This window comes from Pipistrellus hanaki, assembly GCF_964339955.1.
Source record: "Pipistrellus hanaki genome assembly, contig: scaffold_39, whole genome shotgun sequence".
Taxonomy (NCBI): domain Eukaryota; kingdom Metazoa; phylum Chordata; class Mammalia; order Chiroptera; family Vespertilionidae; genus Pipistrellus; species Pipistrellus hanaki.
This window is the reverse complement of record NW_028182294.1, coordinates 157991-171982: the sequence shown is the minus strand read 5'-3', so window position 1 is coordinate 171982 and position 13992 is coordinate 157991. Positions and strand designations below refer to the sequence as shown.

General features: G+C 71.7%; 1 protein-coding gene across 3 annotated transcripts in view; it reads left to right on the top strand.

Moving 5' to 3' along the window:
- Positions 1 to 1261: 1261 nt before the first annotated feature.
- KCNQ1 (potassium voltage-gated channel subfamily Q member 1) overlaps positions 1262 to 13992 on the top strand; it is a 166188-nt gene continuing 153457 nt past the window's right edge. For 2 of the 3 annotated variants that reach the window (XM_084907067.1, XM_084907068.1), the window contains exon 1: positions 1262 to 1670. In XM_084907067.1, the coding sequence (XP_084763193.1) occupies positions 1354 to 1670 (317 nt within the window). In that variant the 5' untranslated portion in view covers positions 1262 to 1353. The remainder of the gene's footprint in view (positions 1671 to 13992) is intronic. The other variant, XM_084907069.1, reaches the window with a different exon arrangement.

Here is a 13992-nt window from a genome sequence, read left to right as displayed (position 1 = left end):
GCTCAGCGAGGACTGGGGAGTCCATGGGTTACGGGCCCTGACCTGCCGTGGAGGGCAGGGGCAGTTGTCCCCGGGCCCAGAGCCACGTCCGGAGAGGCTGTGTCTTCTGCTGGCCACCCCACCCTCCTCCACCCTGGCCACCAGTCCACGTGCAGGGAGCCCCCAAACCCCAAGGCAGCGGTGGCCAGGGGCAGTGTGGGGGGGCCGAGCCAACCTCTGACCCCATCACCCCGCAACACACCCCAACCAGGGACTCCCCCCCTCCCCCGGGCCAGGGGGACCCAGCACCCATTCTCCACGCCCCTGAGGTCCTGCAAATGCTCTCCCCCCCCCCCCGCCCGGACAGCCAAGCCCACCACGCCCACCGGTCAGACCCCTGCTGTCTCCCTGGTCTGTGTCAGACGGGGGCGCCACGCCCAGACGGCGGGGACATGCCGCCCTCCGCGTGGAGCCCCTCGGCCTCCGGCTCAGGAGGGCGAGCTGCTGGGAGTCAGGTGGGCTCGCGGTCTGCCTCCTCGCCGTTGCCCAGGAGGAAGCCTGGGCGTGGCGCCCCCCCCCCCCCGTCTGACACAGACCAGGGAGGCAGCAGGGAAGGCGGGGAAGGGACCCGCGGCCACGGGCTTGGACGTCACGTCCCCGGAGGCTCCCAGGGCCCTCCTTGCCCCCCAGGACCCACTGCCCCCCCAGCCGGTGTTCGCAGCCCCCAGGGCAGCTGGGGGTCAGGGACTCACACCGCCCCTCGGTGCCAGGAGTCTGGCCCCAGAGCCTCAGGGCGCCCCTCCTTCCGGCTCCCCCTCGACGCTCCTCGGGAGCCACTCGGAGGGGGTGACGGGGTGACGGGGTGCCCGGCCCTCACCGCCCGCGCCCTGCCCGGCCCTGCACCTGGCGGCGCCTTCCTTCCGGGTCAGCGGGGCCGTGGGAGCCAGCACGTGGGCGCCGGGGCCCCAACAGGTGCGGATGGGGAGCAGGTAGAGCGGGGAGGAGGCGGGCGAGGGCGGCGAGCGCAGGGCACACAGGTGAAGGCAGAGGGGCGGCCCGCAGGCGGCGGGGCGGGGCGGGGCAGGGGCGGGCCAGGCCGGGGGGCGGGGCGGGGCCAGGCAGGCGGGCCGGCAGGTGGGCAGAGCGGGACAGGGCAGGCAGGCGGGCCGGCAGGTGAGCCCTTCGCCCGGCCAGGGCACTCCGAGCCGCCGGTTGGAGGGGCGGGGCATCCGGCCGGGGCGGGGCGCGCCATCCCGGGACCCGTGGCCACCGCCCCCTCCGGCCCCGCCCCCAGCCCGGCGGGCGGGCACCGGCCGGGAAGGCTGGCACCAGAGGCGCCGCTCAGTGCCCGCGCCCGCCGCCGGCCGCTCCGCCATGGCCGCCTCCCCGCCGCGGGCCGAGGGGAAGCGCTGGGGCTGGGGCTGGGGCCGGCCGGGCGCCCGGAGGGGCAGCGCGGGCCCGGCCCGGAGGCCACCCCTGGCGCTGGAGCTGGCAGAGGAGCGGCCGGCCGGGGGCCCGCCCGGCGCCCTGCCCACCGCCCCGGGCCCGCGGCCGCCCGTCAGCCTGGACCCGCGCGTCTCCATCTACAGCGCCCGCCGCCCGCTGCTGGCGCGCACCCACGTCCAGGGCCGCGTCTACAACTTCCTGGAGCGGCCGACCGGCTGGAAGTGCTTCGTCTACCACTTCGCCGTGTGAGTACCGGCGGGCTCCCTGTCCCGGACAGGGACCGGCTCTGCCCGGAGCCACCTGCGTCCCCGCGCCCCGGCCCGGAGGGGAGGCGGGAGCAGGGAGCGGGGAGTGGAACCACAGGAGCCGGTGCCTTCGAGTTCAGACGTTGGGTCTGACCCTGGAGGCATGAGGGACCCCTGGCTGAGCCGGGAGCCCCCACTGGCCCTGCCCAGGCCTGTGCGTGGGGGAGCCGGCTGGGAAGGACTCCAGGTGTTAACCGTTCTGGGAGGGGCCTGTGCCAGGAGCGCGCCCTTGTGAGCAGGGACAGAATGCCTCAGGGGCAGCTGTGCCCCCGGCTCAGGAGCCCGGGGAGGGGTGGCGCCCCTGCCGCAGTGCTCTGACCCCCGACTCCCAGCCCCGCAGGCCCCTGGGTGGTCTCCTGCAGGGGCGGGCCTGGCGGTGTCCCTGAGGCTCAGCGTTGGGGTGGGAGGGGCCGGGTGTTCGCACCTGGTCCTGCTCAGAGGAGCCTGGACAGACAGAGGGACTGGGGCGCGCGTGGTGCAGAGGGACCGGCCGGGTGTCCGTCCAGAAGCCATGCGGGAGGAAGGGGCCTCCCAGCAGCACCCGCCCGGCCGTTAGCAGGTGCTCCAGGCCCGCGGGGGGGGGGGGGGGGGCATGCCTGCCAGGGGCGGGGCAGGGCGCCCCATTGCTCAGGGACGGGGCACCAGGAAGTCCAGGCCTCGGGGAGCCGGCGCTGGGTGGCCCCGGCGCTGGGTGGCCCAGCGGTGCCCTGGGTCCGGTGCCGGCCTCCCTCTGTCCTGGGAGCCTCACTCAGCCGAGCCGGGCCGGCCTCCTCCTTCCACGGTCCCTGCCTAGACGCTGCCCCTCGGGCCGGGGCTGGGGGACCAGCTGGGCACCCAGGGCCCTGTCTCCTCCCGGGGCCGAGGGCAGCGGGGCCAGGCCCGGCCCCGGAGCCTCGTCGGGGCAGGTGGGGCAGCAGGGCCAGGCAGCCGGCCTCCCCTGTGGCCTCTGGGGATGCCCGTGGTTCCCGGCGTGCTGCCCTCGTGCTGGGAGGGCAGGCCTCCACGGCAGCCGGGACGAGAGCCATGTCCCCAAAGGCAGGGGCCGGTCTTCAAGCCCCCTCCCCACCCGCCAGGCCCAGCGGCTGGCCTCGGGGCGTCCTGTGCAGTGACCTCACGGGACTCCCTCGCCCCCCGCCCCCAGCAGCGCGGCTCTGCAGACACCCAGCGCCGGGCGGTGGGTCACCTGCACACGGGGTCCCTCCCCCCCTCACCGGCTGGGCCCAAACTCCTTGAGGCCGGGGGGGGGGGGGCCTGGAGGGGACCCTGCCTGGCTGCCTCCCACCCTGTGGTGCCAGCTCCCAGCAGGGGCTGGGCGTGTGGGCAGAGGGGAGCCGGGCAGCGCTGACGCCCTGACCAGAGGTCCCGGGGCGGGCGCCCTGGGACGCGGCCTCGGGGAGCTCCGGCCTCGGGAGCTCCGGCCTCGGGGAGCTCGGCCGCGGTGCCGGGGGAAGTGGCCGGCCCACCCAGAGGAAGTCTCGGCTCCCGTGCCTGCTTCCTGCTTCCGATTGTTCGGCCTCGGAAGTGCGCCCGCGCCCGCGCCCGGCCTCCCCGGATCTGGCCGGGTGGCTTCTCGGGGGGATGGGGAGCGGGGGGGACGCCCGAGGCGGCCGGGGCCGGGCGGGTGTCCCTGTCCCGGAGCTCGGGGGCAGCTCGGAGGACCCGGGGCCGGAGGAGGGGCCCCCGAGGGGCCCAGGATGAGGACGGGGCGAGGCTCTCACGCCTGGCACGGTGCCCCCGCCCGGCCCAGGACTGCCCGCGCGCGGCCCGCGGCACCTTGTGGTGTTAATCATTGACGTGCTGGACGCCAGCCCCGGCGGTTGGCTGGGCCGAGCCGCCCGCCTTCCCCGAAGTGAGGCCCGCCGACGGCCATGTGCCTGGCGGTGGCTCCGGTGCCCGCCTGGCGGGAGGCTCCTGCGCCCCCAGACCCTGCAGGAGGGGCAGCGGCAGGGAGGGTGTGGAGGGCACGGGCCCTGGTCCACCGTCCCGGGCCCGCCCTCCTGGGCCTCCCGACCACGGTGGATGCTGAGCTGGGGGCACTGTTGCAGAGGGGAAACTGAGTCACGGGGGGAGGGGCGGCAGCCACGACGCGGCCGAGCCCAGCAGACAGCTCACCGCCGAGGGGCTTCTCTGTGACGCGGACGCCGGGAGCAGGGCGGGCCGAGGAGGGGGCGCCCCCAGCAGGGGTCCCTCTCCGGCTGCACAGTCCCCCCTGCGCTGTGGCACCGCGGGCCTGTGGGTGCCCTGCCCACGGGGTCAGGGTTCCAGGCCCGGCTCCTGTGAGCTCAGCTGGACACAGCTCTCCAGCGTGAGGCCACAGCCAGAGCAGGAGAAGGTCTTGTCTGGGTGGGCGTGTAGGTGGTGGACAGACAGATGGAGAGGTGATGGGTAGATGCACGGGTGGGTGGGGGCTGATGGAGAGATGGGTGGGTGGATAGGTGGGTGGGGCTGGTGGACAGGAGGAGGGAAGGATGGACGGTGGGTGGGTGGATGGGTGGATGGGTAGGTGGGTGGACAGGTAGGTGGGTGGGTGGACGGGTGGGTGGGTGGACAGGTGGGTGGGTGGACAGATAGGTAAGTGGATGGGTGCAGGGATGGCCAGGTGCACGGAGCCATCCCCAGCCCCCCGGCACACTGACCTCAGGAGCTCCGGAGAGGGTCGCTGAGGCTCCGGCCAGCCTTGTCCCCGGCTGGAGGGGGGTTCGCTGCCCTGTGGTCCATCCTGGTGACACCACTTTTCTGTGTCCTGGGCCAGCGAGTCGACGCCCAAGACGTAGAAGGTGGAGGCTCCTCCGTCCCAGGGGCTGGCCCACATCTCCCCGAGGGCATGGGAGCCCGGCCTGGGCCCGGGTCCGAGGCGGGCGGGCGGGCCGCTGTGCGTCCCCGAGGCCAGCGTCACGGCTGGAGGTGCAGGCTCTGGCCCCGAGGGGGGCGGCCGGGCTGGACAGTGTGGGGGCCTTGGTCTCGGTCCCCCTCAGACTCACACTCCCTCCTCCCTCTGACCGTCTGGTGCTGAGCCGCCTCCTGCCTGGGCTCCTGCCGAAGGCCCGGGGTCTGGCAGGGTCTGTGCCGGGGGCCTGGTGGGAGCTGTGGGGCGTTCTCATCAGCGGCCGCGGCCCAACCCGGGACCCGCCGTTGCCGAGCGGCTCGGGGTCCTCTCCACTCCCCGCCGCCTCCAGGTCCGTGGGCGCAGGGCGAGCAGGAGGGGTGCGCTCAGCCTGTGGAGCTCGGGACCCAGTGTGACGGGGGCTCCTTGGTGACCCCCCGAGAAGCCGGGCCCAGGGCCGTGGGGGGCAGACAGGTGGATGGACAGGTGGATGAACAGCGGACAGAGTCCCTGCAGCCCACCCAGGAGGCCGGGTTTCCGCCCAGGCACCAAACAGCCCCTGAGCGTCTTAGGGGCGGGTCCCCCCTGGTTGGAGCCTCTGGAGCTGCTGGGTGGGGTGGGTGAGCGCTATGCGGGGCCTTTGGGCCGGGGAGCGGGGTGGGTCCAGGAGGCCCCGGCGTGTGTGTGGTGAGTGGGAATCCGACATGTCGCCCGGCCCGGCTGTCCCCGAGCTGCTGGGCACCCTGGGGAGACAGGCTGGCCTCCCTGGTCTCTGGGGAGGCCCACCCCTCCTGGCTGGGCAGGACACACGGGATGTGGGGGCACGGGGACACGGGGACACACGGGATGTGGGGACACGGGGACACGGGGACACGGGGACACACGGGATGTGGAGACACGGGGACACTGGGACACACGGGGACACACGGGATGTGGAGACACGGGGACATGGGGACACAGGGACACATGGGGACACACGGGATGTGGGGACACGGGGACACACGGGGACACACGGGATGTGGAGACACGGGGACACACGGGGACACACGGGATGTGGAGACACGGGGACACATGGGGACACGGGGACACACGGGATGTGGAGACACTGGGACACACGGGGACACACGGGATGTGGGGACATGGGGACACAGGGACACATGGGGACACACGGGATGTGGGGACACGGGGACACACGGGGACACACGGGATGTGGAGACACGGGGACACACGGGGACACACGGGATGTGGAGACACGGGGACACATGGGGACACACGGGGACACACGGGATGTGGAGACACGGAGACACAGGGACACACGGGATGTGGGGACATGGAGACACGGGGACACGGGCCCTGCAGGCCGCACAGCCCGGCACGGGGCTGCTTCCTGCCCGTCTCCCCGGAGCAGCGGCCGCTCAAGGTCCCTGCTGAGCTCCGAGGAGGTGAGGCGTCCGCCCCTCCTGGCCGCGCTGGAATGTTCCGGCTGCCCTTGGCCGGGGGAGGGGCGGCCGGGCTGGCTGGTCCCCGGGCCGCCTCCTGCTCTTATCGCGTCCTCCTCCTGCCGAGCTCGGCCACCTCCAAGTCACGCTGCCCGGGGCGCCCGGGGTGCGGCCATCCGGGGGCTTGGCTCGGGGAGCTCCGACCCGCCGCGCTCCCCGACCCCTTTCGGCAGGACCGGGCCTGTCTGCGTCTCCGCCCCGGTGCGCAGTGGCCTCTGGGGGCGCCCTGTCCCGGGCCCGTCAGCAGGTCCTGTCTGTCAGTCCATCCGGCCGGCCGGCAGTGATTGTCCGGCAGCCCCCAGTGGCCTGGCCTGTGCGTCTCGCACAGTCTGTTCTGGACGGGGCCCTGACCTGGCCGCTTCGAATAAACCAAACCCAGCGCCTTGGCCCGGCGTGCCTGCAGCCCTGCTCCCTGCGCGGCCACACACACACACACACACACACACACACGCACACACACGTACACACACGCACGCACACACACACGCACACACCCACACACACACGCACACACACACACACACCCGGACAGCGGGCCCTGAGCCTGTGCGGCCTGCGGGCTGTGGGGTGGGGGTGGGGGTGAGGGGTGGCCGGACGGCTTGCACGGAGCCTCCGGGGCCGGGAGGGCATCGCCAGCCCGGCTGGCGGCGGCAGGCGCTGAGCCTCGCCGGGTGGCTCTGGCTTGGACAGTCCCTGGTGCCACCTGCCTGGCTGGTAATTTGACCTGTTTCCCCAGGGAGCGGGGAACGAGGGGGGTGCCCCCGGCTGGCACAAGGGCACTGCCTACCGGCCCGGCCAAGGGCAGCCGAAGCAGGACCCCGGCGAGCGGACACGCACCCAGCCTCCCCCAGGCCTCTGCCCACGCTGTGCCACCCGCAGGCCGGGCCGGGCCCTCCGCTGCGGAGACTGGACCAGGCCGGCCTCGCTGCCCATCCTGGCGCCGGGGACACTGAGGCCTCCACCGCAGACGGGGCCTTCGGGGGGGGGGGGGGGGAGGCTGTGGCTCCGGAATGTCTCAGGCCCTCGGCCGAACGGAGGGCCCATGAGCTTCTGATTTCCTCGGGAGGCTATGTCCGTCGTTTTCTCTCGTTCAGGCCCGGAGGCCTGGGGTCACTTCTGTGTGGGGCCTGAGCACAGGGCTCCCCGACTTCCAGCTCCCGCTGCTGGAGGGATCGTCCCTGCCCGCCCCAGCGCCCCCAGGGCTCTGCCCTCCGGAGCCTGCCCTCAATGCCGCCCCTGCCCCGCCCGCCCCTCCCCCCCCCCGCTCCGGGGACCTGGGGCAGGTGGTCCGCAGCTGCCCCTGCCCCGCCCGCCCCCCGCCTTCCCCCCCCAGACCTGGGGCAGGGGGTCCGCAGCCAACCCACCTGCCCCCCCCCCCCCCACTCTGTAGCCGCCGCTGCCATCGAGCCTCAGGCTCCGTGTGACCACCCGGTTTGGGTCCCTGGGTGCCCACCCCGGGGTGATGGCGGTCATGGGGCTGCTGGCCAGCATGCCCATGGGCCCTCCCTGCAGCAGGGCCTTCCTGGGGGGGCCCACAGCCCCTCTGCCTGCCCTGTCATCCCCCAGCCCTGGCCCTCCCACTGCCCGCTCCCTGCCCACCCTGACGGTCACGGGCACCAGTGTTCCAGGCCAAGCTCCGCTCTCCGCCTGGTGTGTGCCCACCACGCTGCCAGCCTCAGCCCCGGCTCCACCTGTGCCGGGCAGAGCCACACGGGGGTCCCACGGCCGCAGGGTGGGCCCAGCACAGGCCCCAGGGAGGTCTCCTCTCTCCTCCGCCCTCACTGCCCTTCCCCCTCCCCCCGTTCCCTCCTTCCCCCTCCACGGGCGAGCGGCCAGCCTCACCTTGTGAGCACGGTGCTGACGTGAACACCTCGCCAAGATACATGAGCACTGCGGCCCGTCCAGCCGTGAGGCCCGGGGTGAGCGTCGAGAACTAACACCCAGGAGCCGGGAGGTCAGGGTTCGTTCCCGCCGGGGCACAGGCCCGGCGCGGCTCCACCCCGTGAGGGGCGTGCAGGGGCAGCCGGTCCGTGATTCTCATCACTGGTGTTGCTCTCGCTCTCGCTCTCCCTTCCTCTCGGACATCAATAAAAACGTTTTTAAAAAGAAAGGCTGCCGGCCGGCACGTGTGCCAGCAGAGGCGGGACAGCCGGAGCAGATCAGAGCACACGCGTGATGGGAGCGTCTGGCCTGGTGGATCCAGAGCACACGCATGGTGGGAGCGTCTGGCCCAGTGGATCCAGAGCACACACGTGGTGGGAGCGTCTGGCCCAGTGGTCGGCAAACTCATCGGGCCACAGAGCCAAATACAACAGCACAACGACTGGCATTCTTCGGAGAGCCACGTATTTTAAACTTAAACGTCTTCTAACGCCACGTCATTAACACAGACTCGCCCAGGCCGTGGTGTTTTGTGGAAGAGCCACTCTCCAGGGGCCAGAGAGCCGCCTCTGGCTCGCGAGCCGTGGTTTGCCGGCCACGGGCCTAGGTCATGACCCCAAGGCCCACTGGCGTGTCTGGGGGGGGACGGGCGCCAGGTGGGAGGCGGCTGCCGTCCGTGGCTCAGAGCCACCACGGGGCCGGTTCCCGCGGGGGGGCCCCTCTCCGGGGACGGCACCTGCCGCTCCTGCCCCAGCCCGCAGAAAGGGCAGGTCCCGGCCGGGAGCTCGGTGGCCGTCCCGGCTGCCGTCCTGGCTGGACACAGGCCCGGTCTGATCGCCGAGGAGCAGACAAGGCCACGCCGAAGGACACGCCGTGCGCCGAGCGCCTCAGAATGCCAAGGTCGGCAGCTCGGGCGCAGGGGCCGGGAGACGGGGCGCCTCACCGGGAAGGCGAGCTGGCGGCACCGGGCGGTGCTGGGGCCGCCGTCGGGTGCCCCCGCTGGGCCCGGGGAGCAGGCAGGCGCCCCCGCTGGACCTGGGAGCCGGAGAGCCCGCCGGGGGGACGGGCGCTAAAGCAGGAAGTGGAGCGGCTGGTGGACCTGGGCAGAGGGCGCGGGAGCTCCTGAGCTGCTCTCAGCTGCTCCGAGCGCCCGAAGGAGAAGTGCCCGCCGCTCCGGCTTCCTGTCCCGCGGCCTGGGCAGTGCCAGGCTGGGAGGAGGCGCAGGGACAAGGGCGCCCCCGCCTCTGTGGTCGCTGCTCACGGCCCGCCCGCCGCCACGGGACAGGCGGCCGGGGGGGCGTCTGACGATGAATCTCGGACAAGCTGAGCGGAGACGTGCAGACAATCTGCAAATGACTCCACCACCGGAGGGCCTGCTGCCTGTGCCTCCAGGGCAGTGTGTGCATGTGTGCGCGCAACTGCACATGTGTGATGTGTATACGAGCGTATACATGTGACAACACATGTGCACGCACCCATGTGTGTTTTTGGCGTGTGTATGTGGAAGCACCTGGTGCCGTCATGGTGAGCAGTGGGCCCACAGCTGGACCCCCCTGACCACTGGCCTCCCTGCTTGTGCCTCTGTCTCCCCGTGTCATGGCCACATGTGTGACAGCAGTGTCATCCGTGTGCACCTGCACGTGTGACCTGGGGGGGGCAGTAAAACCGAGAGACCGCTCGTCCGTCCCTCTTTGTCCTGGGACGTCCGAGGACACCACCCTGCATCCACCCCCCCATCGGCCGCTCATCTTCTCTCTCTGAAGCCAGTTATTACGGAGCGGCCGTCGTCGGTAAAAATAGCATCTGGTGTCTGCAGAGTCAGGACACGTGCACGCCTGCGGCCCCGAGCTTCCCCTCCTGCCCGCCGCCCGCCGTCCAGTGAGACAGGACCGGGATGCAGCGTCTGAGAGCGTGCAGAGGGCGGTGACCCAGCGACCAGCGGGGCCGGAACCCGGGAAGGCGCGAGGTGGGAGGGGAGAGGTCGTGGTGGGCCTGTGGGAGGCGGCGGTCGGGGACAGAGACCTGGAGAATGGGCCTCTGGCCAGAGCAGGCTGCACGTGCCAAGGTCCTGGTGGGGGTAGGGCTGTGCTTGGCCGTGTGAACGGAGATGCCCTGGCCAGTGTTTCCCGGTGGTTAGAGCGCCCGCCAAGCCAGTCTCCAGCTCCAGCCCAGCCCCCGGGCTCGGCCTCGCCTGTTTGTCTGGGGTGTCCTGCGACCCCTGACCCCACGCCGCCCCCATGCCCCCACGCTGCCCCCACGCCCCCACGCCCTGGGAGCCGTCCTCTCTCCGCCTCCGCAAGGCCATGTGTCTGCCTTAGCACAATCACCTCACTCATTATGTGTCACCTCTTTACAGAGAGGAAGGGAGAGGGAGAGAGAGTTAGAAACATCGACCAGCTGCCTCCTGCACACCCCCCACTGGGGATGTGCCCACAACCAAAGTACATGCCCCTGACCGGAATCGAACCCGGGATCCTTGAGCCCACAGGCTGATGCTCTAGCCACCGAGCAACACCAGCCAGAGCCATCACTTTCTTTTTAAAAAATACGTTTTTATTGATGTCCGAGAGGAAGAGAGACGGAGAGGGAGAGAGAGACACCCATAATGAGAGAGAATCATGGACCGGCTGCCTCCTGCACGCCCCCCACTGGGGATGGAGCCCACACCCCAGGCCTGTGCTCCGACCTCCGGGAATCGGACTGTGACCTCCTGGCTCCTGGGTCAATGCTCAGCCGCTGAGCCTCGCCGGCCGGGCCCACCTGCATTGTCATGGCCTTTTTATTTTCTTCATTTTTAATCCTAATTTTTTGCCTTTTTCCTCTTCAATCAATCGCCCTTTTGGACAAGAAGGAGGCGTGGACATTGCTAATTGTGGGGAAACACACCACGCAGAACTGACGGCCGTGGCCCCCCCCTCGTGCACGGCTCAGGCGAGGAGCACGTTCGCGTTGCGCCGATGTTACCACCACCCTCTCCGGAACTTTCCGTCGTCCCAGACTGAGTCCTGCCCCCGTTGATGTCAGAGGCAGCCCCCTGCACGCCCCCCACTGGGGATCGAGCCCCGGCCCCACTCGTCTCCCGCCCGTGGCTCTGACCCGCCGTGGTCCCGTGGGCGTGGCATCAGAAACCTCGGCCGTGGCCGCGTGTTTCCCGGGGCCGGTCCGCCCGTGCAGGTGTCAGAGCGCCGCCCACGCCTTCATGACGCCGGGTTGTTCCTTCGCCCACGGACGGGCGTGGGCTCCCCCCGGCTGTGGTGGCCGAGGCCGCCATGCTCACGGCCCCGTCCCCCGGCCCTGCCTTCCGCCCGGGGCTGCTGTGCCCAGAAGGGGGGCCGCCAGCCCGAGTCTTTGGAGGGTGCTCCCCGCCCTCCCCCCCCCCCCCCCCCCCCCCCCGTTCTACGGCGGCTGCTCCGTCTCCCCTTCCCCCCGCGGCCCGGCTTCCTGTGGCCGCAGCTCCAGCCACTCTTGTGATGGGGACGCGGGGCCAGGTCACCGGCTGCCAGCCCTTCGCCGGGCCTGCTCCCGAGACCCATGGGCGCCTGGAGGGTCAGGTTACGGCGCTCTGATTGGCCGGCAAGATGGAAAGAGAGCACAGCGCACACGGGGGCGTGGCATCGTGGGGGGTCCCCCATGGGAGAACGAGTCCCCCCTCATGGGAGAACACCCCTGTGTCCACTCAGCAGCTCCCAGCTGTGAACTGTCACCGCCGTCCTCGCCCCTGACCATCCGCTCGCTCCCAGACCTGTTCCCTTCTCTGCTCCCAGGACCCCGACCCCGGCCCCAGCCCCAGCCCCAGCCCCAGCCCCAGCCCCACCGGGCTCCCTTCCCCTGCCGAGGGCCAGGCCGGGAGCGGGCGGCCAGGGGTCAGGGCGGGGGCTGCGGGGCAGGGCGGGGTCTCAGAGGGGGCGCTGCTCCAGGATATCTCTGCTCCGGCGGCGGCAGGAAGTGGCAGCTCCCGTCCGGGGACAGGACAGCGGGAGGCGGTGGAGGAGCCGGGGTTTCCGGCTGAGGCCTGGCCCGTCCTCGCCGGTTCCCCTTTTCCTCTGCACTTCCTCCTCTTGCGGCTCCCTGGCCCCGGGCCAGCGGCGGCCTGACAGAGGACGGCCCGGATCTCGGCTCCCGGGCAGCCGGGGGTGTGGGCAGCCCGTTGGGAGGTGCCCGCCGCGGTGCCGTGTGGTGGCCGGACGGACCCGTTGCTGACGTCCCTCCTGCTGGACGTGTCTGGCATCCGAGTCTATTTCCTGGGGCCTCAGCGTCTGCCTGGGTCTCTGGGGCCCGGCCAGGAGCGCGGCTGACCACTGGCAGGGCCCAGCCCGGAGCCCGTGTCCGCAGCTCCAGGCGGCGTGGTGCTCGGAGATGGCCGTCCTCTGCCTGCAGGGTCTCTGGGCCTGGCTGCCTCGCACCCATCGCTGCCGCCCCAGGTCCTCGTCCTGCTTTCGCTCCTGGCCTCCAGCTGCCAGCCCTGCCACTCACTGTGACTGACAGCCCCCCGCCCTGCCACTCACTGTGACTGACAGCCCCCCGCCCTGCCACTCACTGTGACTGACTGCCCCCCGCCCTGCCACTCACTGTGACTGACAGCCCCCTTCCCTGTCACTCACTACGACTGACAGCCCCCTTCCCTGTCACTCACTGTGACTGACAGCCCCCTTCCCTGTCACTCACTGCGACAGCTCCCAGCAGCGGGCATGGTCTGTGCATAGGTTTTCTGGCTTATTATCTTTCCCCCATGTCTGCTTGTCCCTGGAGCCTAGCATGGTGCCAGGCACATAGTGGGCGCTTCCCTGCTGGCGTGGGCATGAGGGACAGAGCCCACGGGCCTCGCGGGCAGGGCATGGAGTGAGTATTTTGTTCCGAGTGCCCAGGTGCCACCGGGGGCTGCCTGGGGGGGAGTGGCACCGACTGGTTCCGTCTCTGAACCCCCCACAGGGCCGGTGGCCGGCGGGTGAGGCCTGGCTCCTGCGTCCGGGTCCCTCCGTGGCCCGGGTTTCTCCCTCTGGGTGGCGCTGGCAGCGCTGGGTGGTGACCCACCCCGGGTTGGAGCCGGCTGCCCTCTGGGGCTCGAGGATGCTGAGCCTGAAATAAAATGGCTATTGCGTCCGGCACGGTGCAATGGCGGCCTGCCCGGGGGGCACCGGGGCCCGCCGCCTGCAGCCACTTCCTCCCGGCCACGGCCGCTCTGCGGGGGCGTGGGCGGGCGCCAGGCCGGGCGGCCGTGGGCCCCGCCTGCAGAGCCCTGCACCCGGGCCCGGGCCTCGCACACGCGTGGGGCCCGGTGTGTGTTCGGGCGAAGGGCACAGCTGAGAGGAGATGAGGCGGAGGAGGCGCCCAGGCCGGGCTGTGTCCCCAGCCGGCCGCCGGGAGGAAGCAGGCGCTTCCTGGACACGCTGACCCTCACGGCGGCTGGAGGGGCAGGACCGCCTGTCCCCGGGTGACCGGGGAAGCCAGTGCCCAGTGCCTGCCTCGCCCAGACGCCTGCCCTCGGACCCGCCCCTGCACAGACCCCGGCCCTCAGTGCTGAGTGCTGGGCGGCCCTGCCCAGCCCTCCCCCCGGAGCCAGCCCCAGGCCACCGTCCACGCCACTGCCCCAGGCCACCGTCCACACCACTGCCCCAGGCCACAGCCCCAGGCCACCATCCAGGCCACAGCCCTAGGTCACCGCCCCAGGCCATTCCCAAGGCCACCATCCAGGCCACTGCCCAGGCCACGGCCTCAGGGACCCTGCAGGCCCATTCTGGGGCGGCCTGAGGGCCCCCCACCCCCGGTGCTATGGCAGGAAGCGGGCAGCCCTGGCCATTCAGTGCCGCCGGGAGCCGACAGAGGCAGCGGGCCCAGGCCCAGGCCCAGGCCCAGGCTCCCCGGACCCTCCGCCCGAGAGGCAGGCGGACGGGGGAGTGTCGGGTGCAGGCGCACCTGCAGGCGGCCAGGACCCCTCTCGGGGACGTGGTGCCTCCAGACAGAGAAGGCCCGTCTGCGAGGTCCCTCCAGGCTGTGCTCGGGCACCTTCTAAATATACCCGTGAGGCTTCCTTATCGGCTGCCCGCAGCCAGGCGTGGGG